The sequence below is a fragment of the Aphis gossypii genome, chromosome 1, assembly GCF_020184175.1.
Source record: "Aphis gossypii isolate Hap1 chromosome 1, ASM2018417v2, whole genome shotgun sequence".
NCBI lineage: Eukaryota > Metazoa > Arthropoda > Insecta > Hemiptera > Aphididae > Aphis > Aphis gossypii.
This window is the reverse complement of record NC_065530.1, coordinates 78938011-78964637: the sequence shown is the minus strand read 5'-3', so window position 1 is coordinate 78964637 and position 26627 is coordinate 78938011. Positions and strand designations below refer to the sequence as shown.

General features: G+C 28.9%; 1 protein-coding gene across 1 annotated transcript in view; it reads left to right on the top strand.

The window, feature by feature from the left end:
- Window positions 1-26627, top strand: part of LOC114125353 (NADPH oxidase 5) — a 71953-nt gene that overhangs the window by 23701 nt on the left and 21625 nt on the right. The window contains exons 3-4 of the mRNA XM_050198669.1: window positions 18333-18427; window positions 24197-24308. Coding sequence (XP_050054626.1) covers window positions 18333-18427; window positions 24197-24308 — 207 coding nt within the window. The remainder of the gene's footprint in view (window positions 1-18332; window positions 18428-24196; window positions 24309-26627) is intronic.

Sequence of the window (26627 nt, the reverse complement as noted above, 5' to 3'; positions counted from 1 at the left end):
TACATTGTCAACAACAGCTTATTATTATTACTATTATTACACATTTTCCCATCATAAAATATATGTCTTTTAATGTTTTGGAAATGTCAATTTTTTTTCTTTCTTTTTGATTTTTTTTTTTTATTATTATCATTATTACTATTATTATTATTACTACAAACATAGATATTGAACACCGACACTATAAATAAAAAGTAACAAAACGTAACTCGCACGATTCTGTCGTGATGGACCATTTGAAACGCGTTTACTATAGTGTGGGCGAACCTCATTTTATTGTTGGCATTATCTGAAGGAGCCGGCTGAGTATGCCAACAGCTACTGGCAACATGCGTTGTGGCTTAGTCAAGACCACGACTAAAGATAATAGTATCTTTAGTCGTGGGCAAGGTGATGAACATCAAAATCTCGAGTGTTCCGGTTGGTGCACCCAACTGTAGTAAAATTCTTCGGATGACTTATAAGTACATTTGCATAAAACTGTTCGCCGTCTTTGCGGTTACCCTCGAGTGTGGTTATACTTTAATAAGACATAAATGGTTCATCCATATTTATTTAAATTTAGCATTACGTAAAATCAACATTAAATAATATATGGTATGTTTTTTTATTTGTTTAGTGAATTTATTACACTATTGTCCGAAACTAAAACATCGTGAATTCGTTTTAAGCTATGTATTATAGGTGGGCACTATGATGAAAAACTAATAACATTAAATGTCTAAATGTCAATACCAATAATTCTGATTACAATTTTACAACTATTTTTATTGCATCCCACAATACTTGACTGAACGAATATTATCTCGTGGAATGTCTATGATAGCTTGTGATTCTCGAGAATCTCTCGGTGTTACAAATACACACACGGAATCCGAATATTTCGTTTCAATTCTTCTTTGCCGAAACTTGTAATACGAGTTTGTTGGCGACAGTAAAATTACATTATAATTATTATGCTTTGATGCGTATGGATGTAAGAAATAATAAAGAAGCATATTATTGTTATTAGGGCCATCAAACATTCTGTTCGCATTGAACTCCGAGTATTCTTACAGTTGAACCGGTTTTATAATACATCCAAAATAAAATAATCGGAAGCTACCAAATAAGTAGAGCAATCTAAATGAATCATCTTTGTTTGAAACATCTGTATTTTCGTTTATTAAAGGCATTCTAATGTTGAAAAAAAGAATTTTAGTATGAATGTTATACCTACACTAAACATAATGCAATAGTCCAAATGGTTTTTTTTTATTTCAAATATTTAATAAAAAACACAAAAAAAAGAAGTTTCATGTATAAAAAATAAAAATAATATAAATTTTTAAACCATAATAAATTGAACCCATAAAGCATGTTTTATATAAGTTTAAAATTATTTTTATTCTCGTGATGGAACACTAAGGAATTTAGGTTTTATGTATATTAAAAGTATTGAATATGTACAAACATAATAATAATGTAACAAACATGTACACTTAGTTTTTATTTTATAGTAATACACTCCAACCAAAATAGATATAAAGTTAGTAGTTGTTATTATAAACACGATATCTCGGTATGCATACAATTAGGCCAAGATGAAGGAGGGTCATGGCCTCGGATCTATAATTCTATATTTTCTAGGGACTTTGTGGTCAGTGATCACCACTATTTAAATATTTGTAATATGTATAATGTTATGTACTATATTATTTATATAAATATATTTTTTCGCATTTTTAGTTAATTTTTTATGTCTACTACTATAAATGTGTGTAGCTTCTTTCTTATTTTAACGATTTTATTTTTATCACTACATATTTTTTTTTAACCTCAACTTACTTGTATAATACGATTAAAAGGATTAAAATCTATATTTGTTGTTATATTGTTGTCTGACATATAATGTTGACTCTTTAGATATTATTTGTTTATCTAATTTTAGAAATAATATTTCTGGTGATTTTAGTTTTTTTCTAAATACTTACGTATGTCAATAATTTAGTGGAATTAGTATCGTATTCAATTATTAGCCCTAATAGCCTTACATCATCAAAAATATTTTTTGAATTCCATACATTTTTATTGATTTAAAAAATATTTCATTATCATAATATTATTATTCATTTTTAAATTATTATTCTTTATTTTTTATATTATTATACATACGTAATTTTATTAATAAAAAAACGTTTAAGTATTGGAATGAAAATACTATCACGGTTATCGCTAGTCGCTACTGTATTGTCTATACGATAAACATGCGATATTTTACATTTGCAGTTGCAGATATTGAATGAATAATGATAATAATAAAAAAGCAATTTAAATAAACATAGAGTTGTGTAATGTTTCTAGTGGATGAGTTTCAAAATCGAAATTATACAGTAATTAGTAATTACAACGTTAGACTTTACAGAAGGTAGGTATCATGCAAACAAATCGTTGTAGCTACGATCGGTATCGATGCTATAACGACACACGTTTCTGATAATTGTCTTCGGCCCACAAAATAATAATAATCATAATCATAATCACAATCGTAATTGGTGGCCTTTTGGGGGAGGTTGCGCTGTAGCGTACATACCTACGTATTCTGCATTATGGAAAATGTATTCGTGACCAGACCTATATAATTTCAAAGTCGTTTCATGCTTATAGCCCACCACAAAGTCGATCCTACTAGTAATTTATTTGTTCATCACTTTTACCTCCTCTGAATTTTTATCCCTCTAATCGTTTCATTACGTGCGCCTATATAATATGCTGCGTACACACTAATCACGCTACCGCATCTTTGCAACCTCAGCGACTGTTGTCGTATTAATAAGTATATAATCCTGTATGTACAGTAATTAGCAGTACGTCATTAAAATAACTAATATATGGAAGTTAAGTAGATAAACGGAAACCTTACAAGCTCAGACATCGTGATAATACCTCCGATCATTATTCGAAACAAATGTACAAGATATACCTACAATTGCTGTAGTAGTGCTCGTTACTATACTAAATACATTCTATAACATAATTTTGGTAAATTTAATTTTACCATCCGATTTAGGTATTATAATGGTTACTAAATTGGATGGAAAGTCATTTTTTATTCAGCATCATATTTACTTTTATATCATCACAAAATCAAAGACATTGTTTTTCAATATTATTCAATCGATTTTAAGTTTTCTCTACATTCCTTTTAACTGTCAAAATAAATAATAACTCGTAAAATTACATTAGAAAACGTGAATATAATATAAAACAATTTGATTAGATTTGAATGTTTCTCAGGTGTTTAACGTGTTTTTATCATCATTCGAGCACATTAATCGCTTATGTAATAATATAGTAATCGCCTATACTGTAGACCCTACAGGATTAAGACATAAGCCTATCGTGCAAATCTTCGAATATTACTTATACTAGACCTTCTAACAATCGTTAACATCAAATACTGAATAAAATATTTTTATTATTATTTTTTTAACATATCATAAAATATATTCCTGTCATATGCACTATAATAGACAGCAAGAGCACTGTGAAACGTAGTTAGTTTTGATGTCGCAGTTTCATTTGAAATATGTTTATGATCATTGAGTATTTTGTTCGTACGCCTACTTGAATATTTTATTGCTCACAAGCATTCCGGCGTTACCTTCTATTTTTTTTATTATCGATTCAAAGTGTATTCATGATTCGTATTTGAGATGTTTAAGTATTGGAAATGTTTGCTACCATCACGTTCATTCGACATTATTATGTTTTCATAGATTCTCTATATTATTTATTTACAGTACAATATAAACTTATGAAGCACAATGAGTAAATAATCGTTACTGTTATGTCTATATTTTAGACATTAAGCACACCGATAATAATAACTAACGAGTACCTAATTTAATAGTATCATCGAATTACACTTTTTTCATTATTTTAAAAAGATAATTAAACTTTAAATCAATTGTGTACATACATATATTTAATTAAAATTGTCTTTAAATTAATTTTTAAAAGTCACTTCAATATTTTTTTTTTTGTATTATTCAAACAGTCGTTACTGAAAAAATTTAAGTATACACTTGATTATACAGTTTAACAAAATACGTAACAGTTTATACGCTTAAGTATATAGTATACTATATATTAGTAAATAATTATTAAATCATTTTTAGTATTCAATTATCGTAAAGTTAATTTCAATGAAATTTTATACGCATGATTTACATGTCATAGTATATGCAGCACACAAAATAGTCTAATCAATCAAAATTCCTTCCTTAAGGCAAATATTTTGGCAATCAAAAATAACAGTTGATACATTTTGTACATATTCACGTTGAATCTATTAAATGAATAAAAACAAATGAACAGTCCTTCTAGTGAATAGGACTACATAATATGATTGCCTACCAACCCGACGATAACTGAAATTATGAACGTTTATAAACTCCCGCGCCTTAGGGCTAATATGGTTTTTTAATTGGGTTAGAATTTCGTTTTTGATCTTTTTTCTTCGCCACAGTTTATGTCGTAATGACGGCCGCGTTCTCAGTCAAACTGGTTTGTTAGAATATGCATTTTTTCACGTAAAAAAACTATCTGAAAATACGACAGACGACAACAACGATATTTTATGATGTGCATACATTCAAGGCAATAATTGTTTACGGAACGTGAATTTTTTTTTACCGAACGTTTGACAAAAAAAAAAACAACAACTACTAACTGGGTTAAGTTCTTGCGTATCGTTTTTTTTTTAATCTGTAACCGGAACAGTTGGATTTTGTAGTAATTAAAATTAATCATGAGGATTCGGGATAATCCAAAAATGTATGAGACTGTTGTTTCGAACGAGTGCATCTGTATTAGGAGTAAGTGTAGCCATATATATCATATTATATAACCACTTATGTTATATGCATAACTATGTGGCACAATGAACGTAAATAAATTTAAAAACACTTACAATTAGTTTTTGCATTATATTTTTTTTTACAATTAAGTGTTTATGATGATATCATTACTAATACGCTTGTATCATTATGCAATTATAAAATGTATAATAGGTACATTAAATATAAAATCAATCAATAATTTATTGATCAAATGGCCTTTCGTGGTAAACTTTTATAACATAATGTGTATATCGAGCAGAACATTGTGGATGATCAATTTTTAAATGTGTTATTAAATGTCTATTAGATTCAAATTATATTATTTTTTTTTCATATAATTGTTCTGGTATAATATGTAGCTTATAATTACATTACTTGATTATATATACTTAATGAAGGGATTCTACCAATTTATATTCTATGCCATATTATAATTGTACATGCAAGTACCAGTAATAGTAATTGGGCTTAGAAATTTGTATTACAATATTACATGCATATAAAAGTTTTGTAATTGCACTTATTTTATAATTGAATTTCATTAAATGTATTTATTCTCATAATATAATGTAAAATAAATCAAATTAATAGGTTCAAATTTGACTACGTTGACCTAATCATTTTGAAAAAAATTTGGTAAACGGATTTCAAATAATTAAAACGTTACCGAAACGCAAAATATATATAGTTAACACAAATAAATTTATTCAAAATGGATGATATATATTTTATTTTTGAATATAATATTTACACTCTCGTATATCGTATATAGGGCAATTGACTTAAGAGGATGCTTTGTCCGTATGTGTAATATCTATCTTATAAACGTACAACATAGTAAAAACTATTTTTCGCGGGCAAAAATCCCTTCAGCTGTAGTCCAAGTTAAGCAACCAAGTTTTCACACTATAAACAGAAAAGCATTGGGTGTGCAACATTGTTTTTCATTTTTTGATAACAATAATATGAGAAAAGTTCTTTTTGTTTAAAAATTCATTATTTTTGTGTTTTTTAAATTCAAACAACTTTTTATGGGTTCTATGGATTCTGTTATCGAAAAAATGAAAACTATGTTGCGCATTCAAAACCTCTACTTTCTAGTGTGAAAACTTGGTTGCTTTACTTGGACTACAGCTTAAATGATCCTTGCCCGTGTGAAACGGTTTTTACTACGTACTTTATGTACGTCTGTAAGATGGAGACCACGCATGCGGGTGAAGCACCTTCTTAAAGGAAATAATGATATTATTACGATTAACTGTTAAAAAAAATTTAGAAAACTATAAATTGTAAATTAAAAAAAAAAAAAATGAGATATTTAAAATTTCATTAACATAGCAAAAATCAAATTAAAATAAACTCGATGTTTTACTGTAAGGTGAAATGCACACAGTAGAATTATACAATTTTTAACTGTTTAAATAATCGCTAACGAGATTTGACAATGATAACTTTGAATTTAATTTTTATACATGTATAATGTTATGTTCAAGTGAATACGCTAAATAAGTAGGTACCTACCTACATGCCATCGTTCAACAACCATCTATTATAAATTTAAATAGTATTTATTTCCTACTTTGGAAATCCAATCTCAGTATTTGAAAGCCGTACGTATATAGATTTATATTTTATTTATATTTCTGCCGTATTAAACCCATTAGTTTTGACTAATTTAAATCACTATAATATTATGTAAATTGAATTTTTCATTTACGCTGTCTAAGAATGACCGATGGATGAATTTTTCACTACAGTTACTTAATACGTTTTTTTCATAACTGCAGATTACCGGTTACATCTACTTAAATTTGGACGGAACTTGTTAGATCAATTTTAATATCGTCAACATTTCGTTGGGAAAATGTTTCGTGATTGAAACCGTTTGAAGTGGGGGCCAAAAATAATTTACCAGGCCACGACAAGCCGATTCAGAGCTAAATTGATGTGTCAAATCTGACGCCGTTGTGAAATGGGCTGCACTAGTGTCCGAAGTTAAAACATATAATTGATTTCAAAGAAAGCCTGCAATTGATATCTATTTGGCTTTGGTATATTTAAAAGTTGTTTGACGGGCTAGTAAAAGACAGAGGTTTTAAGCCTCACACAATATTTTGTTTTATAGGTATCTACATTACCGGACAAAAACAACTCGTTGGCGTTTCAGATACAATATCAACACTTAACAGTTAACAACCTCTATAATAATATATACGAGTGTAAATGTCTTGATATTTATGATTTAATGGAATGATCAATTAAAAAAAAAAATAACAGTTTAATATTTCTATAGCCAACACTTAAGTGCAACATTTAAATCCAGTCCGACAATTATATAAACAGTTCAACTATAAAAATATTTATTTTTTCCAGCATTATGAATATAATTATTTAATATTTACAAATATTTAATGTATTCACTCTACTTTATACATATCATTTTTAATTCAAAACTCTAAATATTGTAGACACACCTACACACTCAAATATACCTATACATTATATAATTAAGCAGACAAATTAAATACCACAATATTTTCTTAACCAGTTTGCATTTTGTTACGTGTATCAAACTTATAGTCGAGTTTTTATAAAAAAAAAACCCACTTATGATGAAGATCAATGTTCTTGTTAAATACATGATGACAGTTCTAAATACAAAAAATATTTTAAACGCGGTAACGGTAAACAAGTCCGGAGGAAATTATATTTTAGTCATTATTATTATTATTAATTATGCATTTACCTATGTATAATTTATTTATTACTATTATTCGACGATTATTTTCTACTTATTTTTCGTAAACAATGTAAGATGTTTTATAAAAGCTGTTAGTCTTCCATACATTAAGTTGATTTAAAGTACACGCAAAACGATTAAAACATTTTTAAAAAAAATGGCATCGGACTCTTTTCCTCGCACATTTTTTTCGTACAATCAGAATAACAACATTATAGCCCTAGCAGATAATGTATACATACCACGAGGACATTTAATACATGTTTATTGAGATTTCTTTTTAGTAATAAAGCGAGTATACATTTTGTATGCTGTCGCATATAATTTATCACCCTCTAATTGAATACTATTGGAAAGTCAGATGATTTAAATCACTCATTATTTGACTCACTGCGTTTAAGTAAAGCGTATAATTATTGGCCATTTGTCTGCAGTTGAAAATCGTAATAGCTAATAATACCGGTGGTTCATGTTTGCACAAGAAAATCGTAATTATCCCAAATTAACGGACCCGTATGTATATATATTACACATATTTGTGCATATTATATGTGCGGTGTGCACACGTCATGTGTCACGTGTGCTATCTAAATAGAATCCCTAGAAAATGTTTCTCTGAATGCATGGTATTCAGGTCACATGATCCTTGGGGGGATTTCAGACAAGGCCTTGGACATTAATGAAATTAAAACAACAACGTTGTAGGTACCGATATAATACTACGTATATTAATAATATAATATACGACCACCAATGAAATATGTTATGCATTTTTCTTTATTTAAAATCGTCGCGCGCGTCAAGTAGATTGCCTCGATTGACACGAAGCATAACACTAATAACTAAATTCTGCCACCATAATCATAGGACACCATAACCCTCTAATATGCCCAATATCTGATACTTATTGTTGACGTATTTTCACATATGTGAATTTTCGTTTATTATTATTGTGACTATTATTATTATAACTACCTATCAGCAGTTAACGGAATAGTTAATAATAATTATTGGTACAGAGCACTGTGCGTACTCTAAGGTTTTCGCGTAACCTGCGACGTTTTCGCGTGGTGATGGACGGAATAGATATAATAAGCTATAATTATATACATATTATAATACTTACTTTTAAATATTCATAATTATAGTACTAATATAATTTCTCGTTTGATTTAAAAACATAGATAAAAGCTGTATTAATACAGCTGCCTGTGGGTTAGAATATTGTTTTTACAGACTTAATAAGACTGAAATAGAATCGTCGAATATTCAATAATTATTGTAGGTAATTTTTTTTTTATATTGCTGGAGCTATAAAACGATTATTGATCGGTCCCTTCAACCTATATAATAATGCAAAATGATAAAAACTTTTAAAACCCAACATTACTGTTATATAATATAATAATCGGTATATTATTCAAGCCTATAACCGCCGTGTCTGGTATGTGATCTGGTATATAATAACAATAATATGATACTTTAAAACGATGTAGGCAGTGACTTGAATGAACGGACACACTGATGTCAACACTAGCGCACCAAACGTGTCTGATTTCCGACCCACTGGCGATCCAACCGTGACGAGACGTATAATATATCGTCCTTCTCGTAGAATTTTCTCATCAGCGTCTATAAAACGGCCGCCGACCTCGGACCGAAACTGATTATCATATTATAACATGGAAATTATAATTATTATATAACTATTATTATTATATTGATAGGACGGAGTACACACAACAATGACACGATCCGCGAGAAGTACAAATGTGTCAAGGTCCCGGGGACTCATTCATGAATTGCATTAGATTGAATAATATTATATTGTTCGTGATACTCGAACAGGATTAATTATTCAACGACGCTTTTCATATAAGAATAATGAAATATTTAATAAAATCGAACAAAGGATAATTTAACCCTTATAACCATCGAGATGTTTAAACTTCAAAATAAACCCTTAACTATCGAGATACTTAAACTTAAAAACAAAAACAAATTAACTTATTATATCATGAAGAACGGCAATGTTTTAAATGTAGGTATAATGTTTTTAATGTACGATTGTACCTGTCATTTGAGCCTTTAGGCTTTAATTACAATATTACATTAGAGCTACATGAATTAATATTCTTACTGCAATCATAATATAATGTACTGTAGATTGTATAATATACTCTGAATAACAAAAGCGAACTCGAGTACATAAATTAGTAGAACGCCTATATAATTTCTACAAACTTACATACACAATATTAGCGGACGTCTGACACACACGCACGTGTGTATGTCAGTGTGTGTATATACGTATGATATTATCGTATTATGATCATTATTAATTTCAACCGCTGCAGCACATACATCGAAGACGGCAAACTACCTATAAGCAGATCGTTTCTCATTTATATACCTATCTTAAGATTGAAATGTGTGCGGTGATTGAATACGATAAGAACCTCAAGGAATATATATTTTTAAATAAACAAGTAGGAAGGCTTGGATTCGCTTAGATCTCTGTAGATTATATACAACCGATTTTCTAATGTATTCAAATGTTACGTAGGTACCTACTCAAATCCTAATACCTGAGTATTATAGTTATTATACTAGTTATATATACTCGGCTGCCACAAATTATAATAATTAAATATAAGGCTCTGAGAGACTTTAATGGATTAGCCTTATTTATAGTGTGGGTTTGTGATTAACTGCGCCACTACTACACAAAAATTATTCGAAAAATAATATTTTCTCTTTCAATTCACATAAGTTATTAGTACTCATTATAATATTTCAAAAACCTTTTGTTTAAGCATTTTAAAAATAATATGGTTACAACTTACGAGAAACTTTTCGAGCTGCAGTTTTAACATAAATAGATATTGTATGGTATTACTATTTAAAACCATAATGTTTCACAAAATTGTATTCAAATAATTTTGTATCAAAAATATATAGTATATCTTGATAGTATCTATAGGTATTATAGAAACACAATAATGTTTATACAAAATAGTGAACTCTGTGTTTCACTTCTAGGAACACACTTCATATAGATATTATTTATTATGATTTTAAATTAGTTAAATAACTACCATTTTTTACTTAGAATTATGTAGTTTATAACTAATTTAAGAAGTAGTATAAAAAATCATAAATAATTTATGATTGTTTTTCATATTATATCAATAGTAATGTTACCTTATTTTGAACTAAAATTGTAATTTTTTTAAACATACAATAACGTATTAAAAAAATATTTCTAATTATCTAACTGCAGTAAATTGTAATTAATTTTGTAACTAAATTAAACGAGTAATTAATATAACCTTTAAAAAAAACAATAATGATAGAAATTTATTTGAATAAGTAACATATTTCAAGGGACTGATTAATCAGTATTAGTAGTTATATTTTTAAAGTTTGCACTAGGTATTACGTATACTTTTTAAAAAAATCCTATTATTGAAGTAAGTGCCTATTGAAACAGTTATTCTTAAAATTCGTCAAATTCTAATAATCGTATGTTAAATATAATGTGTATTTCTTTGGCATTTATTTTTAAAGTACCTACATAAAATTATACAAACAATAGACGGTGAGAAAGATTTTGGACATGTTTAAACACCCCAAAAAGGATTAATCCGATGTCAAGTAGAGTTCGGGAAACTTAAGGTATCAAATGCGACAAAAAGGAAAGTATATTATCACTGTTCCCTTCCAAATGCACCGGAGGGGACCAATAAGATGTATGAACATTGACCTCGAGCGACCATTGGTTGTATGTTCCTCTGAATCTGCTATAAACAACGTTTTTATAATAATTCATAATATATGCCGCACGATGACCGTGGGCAACGTTGTATGAGAATAATGTTGTACATTTCGGGGTGTGTAGCTGGTGTGAAAAACCGCAATAATCACTACAAATTGGATACTTGCCCATAATTGTATATGGTAAATAGCAAATTGGCAGTACAGTAGTTGTTGGGCTGTTTTGTTAGTAATAATATTAATATGCTATACACTATACTGCACTATAGTTACTACTACTAAAACTGCTACTTATGACCTATTCGATGTTGACATAGTCATTTTTTATTTATTTATATGTTCTCACTCTTGGTATGTCTTGGTATTGAATCGAACCACATTATACGATTAATGATAACCTTGCATGATTACCTACGTAGCTACCAAAATAATTGCACCATCCGTTTACTTTAATTGTACATAATATTATAGTTTTGTTCATTTAAGCAGTGTTGGCTATCGTTTTTACCGATTTGACTTTACTAATATTATTTTTATGAATATTCATACTACTAACATTAACCACAAAAAAAAAAAAAAATAATAATAAAATAACTATTTGGGTAATGAACGGTATATTTTGGCCGTTATTGAATTTATCATGTTATACAGTACAGTAATTATTTTATCATTTATTTTTCTCGCAAATTATGCGATATTTTATATAACCCATATGTGTGATATGTGTATAATTTAAAAATGCGATTTCACTTGAAAAAAAGATTGCCAAATATTTGATTCATAAAACATTTCAATCTAACTTTCAAATCAACAATATTTGATTAGGCATTGGCGTATAATATTACGTTTTGAATGGAGTATAAGAAGTAAAAAAAAAAATGTAGTGAATAAAAGTGACTTAATAACATTATTTTCTCATGGGTTTGACGAGAATGTCTTCTTTCGTAGCCGGTTTTAACGATGTGCTTTATGGTATAGTCAGTTCATAGGTATATTATAGCTACAGGTAGTAAATAACACCCGGCGTCCATAAAATGTGGGTATGGATACAATGTCCCCGCTATATTAAAACAAGTGCAAAATCTTGTGATCGGTCGACTTCGAAATTCTACAAAATACTATTAATTCATCTAATCTACATATAATACATATTATGGTTAGAGCGATATATTGTTATTGTACGATAATCTGCTGTATATTTTATTGAATAATATTATATAAACACATTAAAAGTAATATTATGTGGAAACCAGCGAGCACAACTTTACTTATAATTGCCAATAAATTTTGCGTTCAAACGGTTTTCGCCTTATATGTGATCGAAACGATCGCTCCCCGGTCGTATGATCCCGACGTACATACCCATAATTAAAACGTAAAGAAACAACATGTATATAAATATAATATAGGTGTACAATATAGTAAACTAACGATTACGCGGGCCATATCATATAATGTTACGAGAACAAGACTATAATATCATTATTGTGTGTGTGTGTAGAGATATCTATCTAAGTCTAATATCGAATACGTAATATTATTATAATAGTCCCGGCGGGGTCGGATGCAAATATCGGACGCGAGATTTAGTTATCGATCTATATATAGACCGCACGCGATATAATAATATTATACTATTATTGTTATACGACTGCATATATGTGCATTGTAGTCGCAGTCATAGCCGTCGTCATCCATAGGTAGGTACATTTGTGCACGCCACGATTTTCTATGGTGCCATTAGGACGCGTAAACATAAATCGGTAAACTCCGCGGTGACTTGTGTGATCGGAATACGTAATGTCGGCGGCTATATTGTGCACGCGTGTAATACGACGGTACTATAGCAAGCAGGTGGGTAGGCAAGTGGGTGGGTACCCATATAATATATTATGTAGGCAGGCAAGTACCTATATAAATATAAAATATATATATTAGGTATATACTATATTTACCATATGTATACGCGGTATACGGTAGTATAAACGAACGTTTCGCGGTCCGATAAACTTTATGCGCTTATGCCCATTATAATGTACCTGTATAATAATATCATATTATTATATGGACGCATTTAAATACGAGCGTGTATTATGATATAATATGAGCTGATTCACTAAACATGCTTACCTCAATTTTTTCTTTTATATATTTACCATTTTTAAAAATTCATATTTCCGAAACTTTAATATAATAATAACGAGAGCAATGTTTTCAAAAACTTAGATTTTTCATAACATTTAAAGAGTAAACTGTAGTAAAAATAGGCTTGATTTCAAATGCGAATCAACTTTTTTTCTATAAATCAAATGATTTTTTTTTTTAAATTACTTATGTACCTAGATATTATCTAAAATTAAATTCTAACGAGTAAGGTTTTTGAGTTATTTGACTTTTTTCACTAAGAATATGATTATTTGAAAACTTAAGAAATTATTGATATTAATCTATCAACATTTTCTGTAAAAATGTCCGAGTATAAATGTAATATTACATTTTTATTTAGATATGTCAACGTTTTTGGAAACAATCAACTAATAATTTACGTGTGAACATGTTTGGCATCTTGTACCTGCAGTACAAGACAATAGTAGCGGCAAAACGATTTTTTCTATTATATACTTAAACATATTATATGCAAACAATGTATATAAAATATAATAACATTATAAACTCACGTTATCAAGTACATCACTATGGAGGTGCTTGACATCTCCTCTCCGACGACGATATACCTATATGACAATCAAAATATGAAAATGCAAAACGAGTGTGCATTTTTGTACGTCATAAAAATACGTTTTCATTGTTCTGATTTTGCAATTGACATCGGCAAGTTGAACGATTTCTTTTCAATTTTTTTTCCACAACCGATAACGACACGCGCGTTTATCGTGATCCACTGCGGGTATTACGTACCTATTATTATTTTTTATTATATTGTACGATATGCGTGATGTCACATGACCGCAGCTGCAGTCGACTATTGCGCGAAGAACATAATACCACCGATGCGGTCATACGACCGCGACCTGGGTATACATATTATATATACGACATGTACAATAATATAAGTCTCTCTATATAATAAAATGTGTGCATAAACTTATGCCGCATCCAAGATGACGCCGATAATATTGCGCGTAACGTCATTATTGTGCTAACCCTGCATATATTATATATTATTATATATACCTATGTATAATAATATTATGCTACTTATACCAATGGGCACGTGCAGTGTAAATACTACAAACGGTGTTCGAGCGACTAAGATTGTAACGTTGTCGTGGGTCCGTTAAGTGTCCTGTTAAACCGACTGTAACCGACTAGGTAACCGCCGCGGAAAGACATTTATAAATAGCGATGATAATATAATATATTGATAATCAACCGCGAGAATATCGTACGCGTCGCATCTATGCAGGAAGTGAGCGCGCGTTTTGTTATAATTTCGGCTAGCGGAAGTGTCACAGCGCCGGTTCATCGACATGTTTTTTTGCTACCACAATAATTTCAAAGACCAATTTTAGCGTGCTATGTCAAGTTCAACTGCTCAGGCCTCAAATGAAGGCGATCATTGAATGTTCAAATTATTTAATTATTTAATTTTTAAAGACTAATTTTGTTTAAAATAAGTGCATGTATTCATGGCGATCTATTCATTATGCGTAGCTTAAAAATTTCAACTTTCGTTACTACATATTTTTTTCTTAAGTCCATATTATAGAAATTTGCGATGGAAGTGCAAAAAGTACAAATAGATTAATAGAAAATTTAAAAAAAAATCATTGTCTCTCCCACACCTGTAGGTAAGAAGAGAAATAGGCGTTAGAGAATAATTAGTTGGACTGTTACTTGATTTTTACTTGAGTGCAGTTTGACCATATGATTTGTTTTAACCCAAGTGCAATTCAACCGACCATACTCCCAAAAAAACCATACACGCGCTCAAAAGGTCGACGCCCTTTTTGCATGTATGCGTGTATTACGCTATAAACATACGATTATTATAATATAATAAGTATTAAGTAGGTGTAAATTCTTCGGCGGCTATAAACGCGAAAATATACGAATTGTACAAGAACAGACCCCTGCAGACACTATACGCGCATGTTACGATTATTATTATTGTCATTATTATTGCGGCGGATATTTTAATTTACACAAAACACGCAACACGCATCATCATATTATGATTTTGCATATCATACACCTGTAGGTATTATACGTGCATGTATATACGTGCGAACGGGCCCGTCGTCGTCGCTGTGAGAGGATATATAATATTATCATAATACAGGTACGGAGAGAATCGGTATGGGCATCATAATATCGTATATACATGTGCGTATATTACCATACTTTGCACGAATGATAATAATAATTATACGACTGGTTAGCTCGCCGTCCCGTTTTCGGAGGAGGTGTACGTATTATTATTATTATAATCGTTGTTGTATGCACTTTAATGGTGTTTTTTTTCTCTCCTCCCGAGACGTATCCGTCGATTCAGCGATGTAACGTCAACACATGTTTACGCCGCCGCCGACAAACACACCTATATTTATTAATATAATTTAATATTATAATATTAAATACTACTCATCTCGTGTATACGCATGCACATCATCCGATGCAAAACAAAAATGAAAATATTATCATAACACTGACGGACGTGACGACTCCAGCGTGTAAACCGCGCATAGTATTATATTACTATTAATAATATCTGTTTTTTCACTCCGTTAACGCCGCAACAGTTGGCGAGAAGACGTTATAATATCGCGATATCCACATCCGTCTATATGATATTATTATTATTATTATTATTATTATTATATAAAATGTGTCCGCGATGTGTGTGAATAATTTAATGCCCCCCCCCCCCCATTAAAATTTCTCGCGGCCCAACATACAGGTAGTTTCGTGTTTTGCACTTAGCAACGACGGCGGCGGTGATGGTCGTGTGTATGTATATTTTTCTCGTGTCAAACATTATACATAAATATATATTATAATTTTCCGTATTCTCCGGTCACGCGCACTCCGCAATACCTACGCCATAAAGGAAGCACCTATAATAATATATGTATATATCCTTCTATACATTATTATGTATAAATCTATAGATAATATTATATTATATTATGCGTCTAATTTTATATATATATATATTTTTTTTTAATGTATAATATTATAATATACGCGTTTTGCGTTAAAACGCAAATGCAAAAATTGCAGTATTCGTCATATATACCGCGAATATACCGTTAGGCCAGTCATAATATATCATATCTGTTTTGTAATTAAAACGAAACCGTCGCTTTATGATTCATGTATGCAGCATAATATCGTATATATTATGTATACGTTTGATTATATGTGTATATGTATGAGGTACCTATATACCAACCCACCTGTGTATAAATATCCTTCGTACACCTATATAGGTAGTAGTTATTTGCCTAATCGTGTAATATTGAAAACGTAAACTAGTCCGAACGAACTACGAACTAACCTATTTCGTCCTGAATATGCGCTGCAGAGTCCATTGTAAAATACATAATATACTTGTAAAAAGTATCCATACATATTATTATTTCATTACGTCAATGTTCTCGATCCACCACGTATAATACGCAAATACATAAAATGTTACACATTTTAGTTGTAATAATTGACAGTACCTTTATATAATAAATAATATAGAGTAATTTATCGCGATCCTAATTTAATTTTTTACCAAACACTATTATAATTTATAGGTCACCTAAAATATGAATACTAGACCACCCACTTAGCTCATATATGATACTATATAGTGACTTTACTGTAAAAATATTGTTGTGTTACGGTTTATTGGGTAAATGCCAAACGACGTTAATACGTCATCTACACTAAAAAAACACATAATATTTTTTTTTTTACGCTGTACATAATATTTGGGTCGAAAATTAAATGTATATTAGATCAGTAAAATAAATTATTCAAACGAAAAAATTGCAATAAATATCACGAGTTTATCATAAATTATCATATTTCATTTTTGATCTACATATTAAAATATATTCACTGCATATTTTAAGCACTTGCGACCGAATTTATTGAATCCAGATTACGAAAAAAATATTTATTTGTGATTTGAATGGTATGTGTATTATGTAAATAAAAGTCAGGGACTTCGAGTTTTTTCATTAAATTTAATTAAATATGTAGTAAAATGTCGAAAAAATATATAAGTTACGATGGCATCAGAGATTTGTCGCACACTTGTAGTGGGAAATAGATCCCGACCGCGATTTAATTTATTTTATGGTTTAGAAATAAACGTCCACCTGCGTAGGCACCTAACCTAACTTAACCTACATTTTAATGAAATTTTATGAAGCGCGTTTTATTTGTAATTTCTGATCCTTATCTCTGATGACTGCAAGAGCGGAAGAATATCATAATCGTGCACCAAATGCAGTCACTTGTATCGTACTGCATGTACATTAATCAACCGGCTTCTAGAAATAAATTCAATTATTTCTCGTACATTGGTTGTGTATGACTACCAACACTGGTGGCCGACAAGCATTAGACCAAACATAACACAATAGCATGATATGGTGTATACGAAAATATTTACTACAATTAACCATCCCATGACCCGAAGGCTACCGAACTTGGGCTTCTGTTTGATTATTATTTTTTTAAATCTTTTAATAACTAATTCGTTTATATGTGCATTACATATATATTAAAAGATTATTTTTCTTTTATTTCAATGTACTCACTTTGTTATTTGTATGAGCTAAAATATGTTGCGATACGTAAAAACATAAGCTGATGCACAAAATAGGTTTTATATAATTATGATCAATAATTCAGACTTACCTAATATGAATGTCTTCAGGTTTTTTAATATAATTAATTTTATTTTACAGGAAGTGCTATCAATATTATTTCAATTATTCGATAAAGACAACGAAAAAGTACTCATACAGGAACAATGGATACAATCGTTAAAAGAAAGATTACTGTAAGTATGTTTTACTTCGAAATATAAAATAAAATACTAGTACTTCATTAGCAATAAAAATGTTTTTTTTTTTTTTTTAATTTAAATTTAAATGTGTAATAAATTCACTACATATGGATTAAAATTTTACCTTAACAGGTTAGGTTATTATTTGTTCTCTTCTAGGAGTTTTCATAGTGGGATCCAGTATTTATTGTATGTAATTTAAATCAAATAAATACATTTTTATATCCATATCAATTTGTTAATCTTATAGGGCCATATAATTTTCATACTTTACGAGATTATTTGCAAGTGCTATAAAATATTGCATATAATAAGTGCTATACTTAAAATAAAACAAAATATAAATTAGAGTAAATTTACTGTTTGCAGTAATAACTTGTACATTGGATACGGTAAAAAGGTTTATGTTTTATTTTTATTCATTCTGCTGTATTTTCTAATAATATGTCAAATCTAATTAAAATATTTATGCATAAAGGATAAAATTACCGGTTGTAATGAAAAAATATATAAAATTTAAAGCGACGTATCCATATAAAGTATAAACATGTACTTAAAACGAGGATTAAAAACATAAACGAACATTAAACATGGGTGGGTAATTGCGTATTTTGTGTAGACAACATACTTAATATTCATTTTTACTGTTCAAATTTATCATACTTATAAAAAAAAGCTTTTAAAATATATTTATTAGGTCTCGAGTGAATCAGCACATGTTTGTAGATAACTACCAATTTAATAAAATTAGCAATGAAGCACTGTTCAGAATTAACCCATTAAATTAAGATCAACTATTTTATTTTATAGCCTTATAAATTTCATTAAATTTTTGAAATACTCGCACAATTCGTACCAGAAATATTTCTTAATTGATAATAATATTTAATTGTAAATATATTGTGTTATGTAACTAAAATTTGAACTAACAGTTTTAAAATGTATGTACATTGTTAAAATGGGATTTAATCACGTTTAATAAACAAATTCTATATAACTCGTAGATTCATTTGATTTATAATTGAAACAAAAATTTCAAATTTTATTTTTATTTTTAAAATACTTAAATAAATCATTAAAATTATAAATTCCTTAGAAAATTTATTTTTTTCAATACGACATGTATTTTATTTGACTTTAAATTTTAATAATATTTTTTATGTATTTTTGGAATAAAATTGTTAAATGAAATTCAGCAAATTAAAATGATTTTTTTTTCAATTTAAGTATCTATCATTTTTAAATATGTTGTAAAACAAATAAAGATTAGATTTATAGAACAGAAATTAAATACAATACTCACTATAAAATAAATTTTTAGAACCAATTTTTTAATTAATCATAAATACAAATAAATTACAAATTATAAATTTCTTAAAAAAAATATGTTTTAAGTAAATAGTTATTTTTAGCACATAAAAGTTTAAATTTGTTAGTTTCTGCCGTGCAGGTATCTATTAAAGAAAGTATATGTAATTTTTATATTGTATTTTAAAAATATGTTAGATAATGACATAAAACAAATTATGTTTAATGTTTATTGTAAATTATAGGCTAGTTATGTACATAAATAATTATACAACGAACCACAGATGGTTTGTTACTTGTAAGCTCCGTGCTATTAATATGGTGCATATTATCATTGCTCTAATCACGCATAAGTAGCCATCTCGTAAGTCGTAATGTACTGAAGAAAATGTAAATTTCAAATCCAATTAAAGTAATTAGGAATGTGTATCGTTTAAAACCTGCATCTATATATTTTACAATTATACGGAATCCGCAGTTAATTAAAACAGATGTAACTGAGGCTGATGGAGTTGCGTGGTCGTAGATATTTCTTTTTGCGTTTTATTGCTAATTTTTTTTTTTTTTAATTTCTTTCACTGCTCAGTTACACTGTACACGCTAGGCTCGATGCCAGTTCCTGTTCAAATAAATGTATTTTGTATGGAGATCAGACAACACGAGTCAACGATATTTGCATAGTAATTAATTGTTGGAGGGAAGAAAAACAATATTGTCTGAATCACAGTCGACGTAAAAACAACGTAAAAAGTATTTAATGAGAATTAACAGATAGAAAGTATTTACAAAGGTATTATTTTTCTGGATTTTTAACAATCAACGATAATAGATTGATTTAAATTTAATTTGACGATTATATAAAAAGTCATTGACAGTTTTATATTATATTTAAAATACAATTATTTAAATATTATAATATGTTATGATTTTATAAAATTAAATCAAGTTTTATAACTTACTGTTATTGTATGTAGAGATTGCCCGCATTAACCAAAAATATTTAGTCTTATATTCTTATGAAATTCAAATTTGCAGAACTTTCTATAAATTTTATTTTCGTATATTAATTCAAAAATACTTATACTTTACTTTAAATGTAAACGAGAAAATCGTCATTACACAAATATCAAACTTATTTGTAAGAAGAAAAAAAATATTTAATTAGGTATATAGGTAGGTACTTTCTTTTACTTTTATCAATATCTGGTGAAAATAAATTGATTACAATAATAGGTACGATCATATCAAATGAAATGTACTTATTTTAGGAAAGCTGCATGTAAGCGAACCGTTGTTAACATGCTTTACAACTAATCATACTAATCAAACTGCTTTGATTTCTGTCCAAGACTAAGACTACTGTGCGATGTTTCCCACGGCATTTATCATGTGTACCACAAGCTGTTTTCAAGATCAAATTCTCCGATAATCATGTCGCGAACCATTGCTTAGCAGGTGGTTTTATTTTTTTTTTCATTGTGGAGTACATATTTTTTTTATTATTACTATGTAACAGTTATAAAATAATTGTATATATATTCGTCTTAACACAACCAAATAATAAATATTATTTAAAGTAATTATTAAATTGATTAAGTCACATAATATACAATATACATTTATTGAATATATTTATAGATATATTAGTATTATAGTTGTTATTTTGATATATTATTATATTAACTAGGCACTTTTCAATATGTTGTACTTTATTTAGACTTAATTTGAAAAGTACTTAAAATTCGTTATATGAATCAAGGTTTTTAATTAAAAAAAAAAAATCCATCCATATTAATAATTTCCACCCGTAATAATAATTAATATTGTACACTGTCAGTATATAATGTAAAACTTATTGAAGAATGAAGAAGTATCTAAGATAAATCTATTCATTTTTTTACCTCTATTATACACCAAAATTAAAAATACACTTCCCAGAGTTTTTTCGATAATAATACACATTATAGGTTCTAACAGATAATTATGTATGTATGGGTTTGTATGGACGTGATTTAAAAACAAAAATGTATTATCTATATAGTATATACATATTATAATCTATTTGATTCTGACTTAACAATAAATTATAATTTTATACTAAATTACGAAATAATAAAAATCGTCTTGGATGAAAAGTTTATATTTAGTATGATTTCCGGCATTAAAGTCTCCATTACTATTGCCTTTAATAGTGATTTAAAGGTTCTATTTTATTATCTATATTTTTTAATAGCACATATTGTACCGAACTGACGACTTTAAAAAGTTTCTAAGTTACGTATATCAATTATAATAAAATGTGATAATTCCGAGACTGCAGCACAACTGCACAAGTCATTTTTTAACAGTATACCTATAACACCTATACACGCAAACTAGCGGTGATCAGTTGGACAAATGTATAGGTACATGTATAATTTTCAAACCATATTATAATATTTTATTATATATATGTTTATCTTTTAATTATTATTCGCCCTAATTAGTCGTTATCACGATGATTTCCAATACGACTGGCTGCAGCGACGTGGGTCGAACCGGTTGGCGGTTTATATTGATCACTGTCCAGCGGTTTCCGCGATATGGCCATTAATCTGCAGTTGATATATTCAGTAGCCGGACTCCGGCAAAAGGTGCGTTGAGTAGAAAGCGAAAAAAAAATAACACTTATATTAAATAGGATTTGATTTTACGAATTTATCCGAAGAGCGAGAACTCGTTGTAACCATTAATAAAAATCTTATAAATCATCTCCTAAGGTCCCAATGGCAGTGTATATATTATAATGCTCATAGGTATAATACTACTAGCCTATAGAGTGAGTCAGCAAATTCGATACGCAAAAAAAAGCAATAATAATAACTACGCATGATAATACTACGTAACACTTAATATTTTAAAAGTCTGTTAATTCTCAAAACATGGTGTCCGCCTATAAAAGTTATGTACCTCAAAACTGCAACGATGATAGAGATAACCAATACATAAACCGTTTACATTTTTCCAACGTTATACGGACTGAATTTGAAAAAATGCGTAGTTAATAATATTATGCGTATCGTTTATTAATCTGCCTATTATATATGTTATATTATTTTTAGTCTAAAATGATGACTAATTGACACAAATGTGCATGGAAATCCGTATAAACACCTTAAATTTACCGGTTTGTTTTATCCTCGAGATTATTTTAATAATATGCCTATACTTTTAAATGGCGTGCCGAACAACACTATATTCTCATCGGCCGTGCCCCGTATTATTAACACGAGAGTCCGTAAACAACAATAATAATATGACACCTCGGACTTACGGCACACGGTGCTCATGTCAGAACAGGTTTCTTTTGTTTTAGAATTAAGGAGAAAATAAAATAAAAAAAATAATAATATACGAGAGCACGCCTTATCCCGCTTCTGATCTGGTCAGGTCGGAAACTCGCGGCGTCCAATGCCCGGGCCCATGTGTGTAGTGTGCACATGAAGTATAACTTCCACCGGTTGTGTGGCAATCGGCTGTAGATATGTATAATACACCGCGCTGCAGCAGTCACGGCATTGCTCCTTATTGAGAAACCACTGGTCCTCCGGTGCAGCGTTTTCCATAAACATATATGCTCGCGTTCATAAGTACAACAATTATATGATTTTGAGGAATATTGCTCAACTTAACTGCAATCAAGCCCGTCATCTCTACAAAAAAAAAAAAAACGATAAAAATCGTTATAATAAAAATAAACGTGCAGCATTTAATCAGCGTGTTTTTTTTAGGCCTTCTATATTTTTAATGACTCGTTTTACTTAAGGACACATCACATAAACAAAAATAATAAACTATAATATACAATTTAGCAATTTAAAGATGATTTGGCGACCGTTGATGATTTAAATCGACCGGGTGTAAATTGATTATTTTCTGTACTAGTAGAAGTTTGAGAAATATTATAACCTCCAATAAAATAATTATGCAGGTGGACTACAAAATTAATGGACGCGCATTATATAATAAATTAATAAACGTACTATAATCAAACTGATTTTTAGCCACCAATAAAATTATGATTTCTAATTTAAATCTATTATATTTGTAATCGTTTAGTTTGAATTGCCTTCATTTAGTACATTTTTTAGGTATACGCAGTATCATACTAAATTCATATAAAATGTATTGAATTAATAGCACAAGTATATATACTTCTACTTTTTTTCCTAGTTCGTAAATAAATTTTTAACGTAGAGCATTTTATACAGTACAATTCTGAAATATCTTAGATCAGTAAAAATCTAACAATAAAAATAAAAACTGAATAAAACTAAAAAGTGCTTACATTATAATAATGGCTCCTAAGTATAATTCTTCCTAATGATAATTTATAAGTTATAATATATTACTTACCATTGAACTGGTAACTAGTACACCGAATTATTTTATCTAAATGTTTAATATTTTCAACAGGGAAGAAAAACAAGGAGATTTAGCTGAACAGTTAGAAAGTGTGGCGTACGTGCTTTGTGGTGATCAACCTATAAGCTTACAAAAATTTTATCAGATATTTCAAGCGAAAGGCGTAAGTACAATGCAATTACATATTAAAAAAAGTAATTATTAATTAATAAGGTTGAGATAGTTTTTATTTTATCTTTAAATTACTACACATATAGTCACAACATAAGTTACCAATAGATTAATAAGTGTATGTTATTCTTAGAGAAAAATGCATGGTATTTATGTTTGTGAATAAAAAATCCAATCATAATTCATAAAAAAAGGCTGTCTTAATAGAGTAAAAGATATTATAAAATTGAAATAACAAATATATTTATAAATAGGATTAATTTATAATCATTAATCGTTAATAATTTTAGATAATAATTCTTGTACTATTCGGAATAAGACATTGTACCTAATAATTATATAGGTACTAGGTAGATACTACGCATATTATTATATGTATATTGTATTGTTTGATGTATCGTTGATCACAACGAGCTTTCACCAAATCTCTTGTTTCATTAAAATATTAAATACTAATATATTATAGGTAACAACAACCAACTGTCCCTTGTATTGACCGTTGCTAATTTATTAGTATATTATAAAATATTATAATAACATGATATATTATAAGGAACGTATAAGACAGTATAGTAAATAATAATAAAAATAAAAATTGCATAATAATTTAAAAAAAAAAATCTTACGTTCCGACTAATAATGAAATTAATTAATTCAATGTTTTATAGGTTAAATATGAATGAATACTTTTACTTCATATTATCGAGTAATACACAATATCCAATAACGTTTGGGTCGTAACGTGAGAGAGAGGAGTGTTGGGGGGCTTGTATTAATGTATTATATATGTACCCTTCCCAGAATTAAAAAAAAAATTATTTATACATTATACAACAGTATTATACAATTTAAACGTACCAATCTAGTATATCACTCATAGCTTGTTATCCATAATATACGACGTAGCACTGTATAATATTATTATAATATATTGTGACATACAACACGCGTGTTTAGATAAAAACCTTCCTAAAAAATAACCGCAAATATAAAAACATCGTGTATCCGTAGTTGTATCCCATGTATGTATTTTCCCGACAAGGTAGGTATTTACAATTTTAGAAAATCGGTGTGGTCTTGACGACGGAAAAGAAACTAGTAGATATACATGTATTACGTATTATAGTAATACCTAAATCTGTCGAGCACCATAATGTTTGTTAAATACGCATAAATCTCAAATTTCAATTATTTAATAATACTGTTCATGTATTATACGTACAAGTATGTACCTGCATAAAGTTATTACTAAAAAGTAAAAGTATTTTTTTATTTTTGTATATTTTTATATTGGTATTGTTATGATTGATATTGATAGGTTATTTACATATTAAATATAACAGTATTATACCAGCGTACCGTGTACAACACTGTATGCGTAATATTATGTATATGTATATTATATACCTACGTATTATATTATATTATGTTTATAAGATATTGTTCGATAAGAAAATTGATAGTGACCGTGACTGCAGACACATGCCAATATATAATTGTCGTGTGTCAGAACGGCGGTGTCGAGCACGAAAAACGACATTGTCGTACACGATCGTATCGTAGTTGTCCGGTGCTATACGGCCGATGGGTTTTTTTTTTATTTTTTATTATTCTCGTTATTAGGGCCCACCCATTCTGCAGGACATGTTCGGTCTTACAAATAAGTTATGCGCGTACAACTACCGCAGTACGGGGCGTGCAACCATACGTATACAACCGTACCATACGGTCCTACGTATGCGCGGCGCGTGTTCAATCATGAATATTATTATTATTATTACGAGTAATTAAAAATTAAAATAAAAAAACAATTGGGTCAAATAAATAATATGTGTTTTGTGATATTACGTCAGGTTATACGTCATAGTTTAAACGAGTTAACGAAAAAATATATAAAACAAAATAAGTAATCGTATTATAAATTTTACGATACGATCATAATAAATTTTAAATACCTACCCATTAAGATCGTATACGCGAGAGTGCCCATATTATAATATTATGTATAATACCAGTACGAATCGATCAGACTAAACCATTAATCGTTCGTGTTTCTTAGTTATAATAATATTGTCATAAATATACTTAACGGTATAAAACGCCAAACACGAAGTTCGAAATCCAAGTCGTTTTTATTTATATGAACGTCTATCAATATTCTGGAGGCGAAATGATTATTTTTAATCTTGTAGATTTTTTTAATTATATTTCGTATCAAGTGCAAATTACTTTTTTTTATTACTGACTGGCGTTTTACCATAATTTATTATACCCGCACTTTATTTATTTTCTTTACGAATACATAGTTACT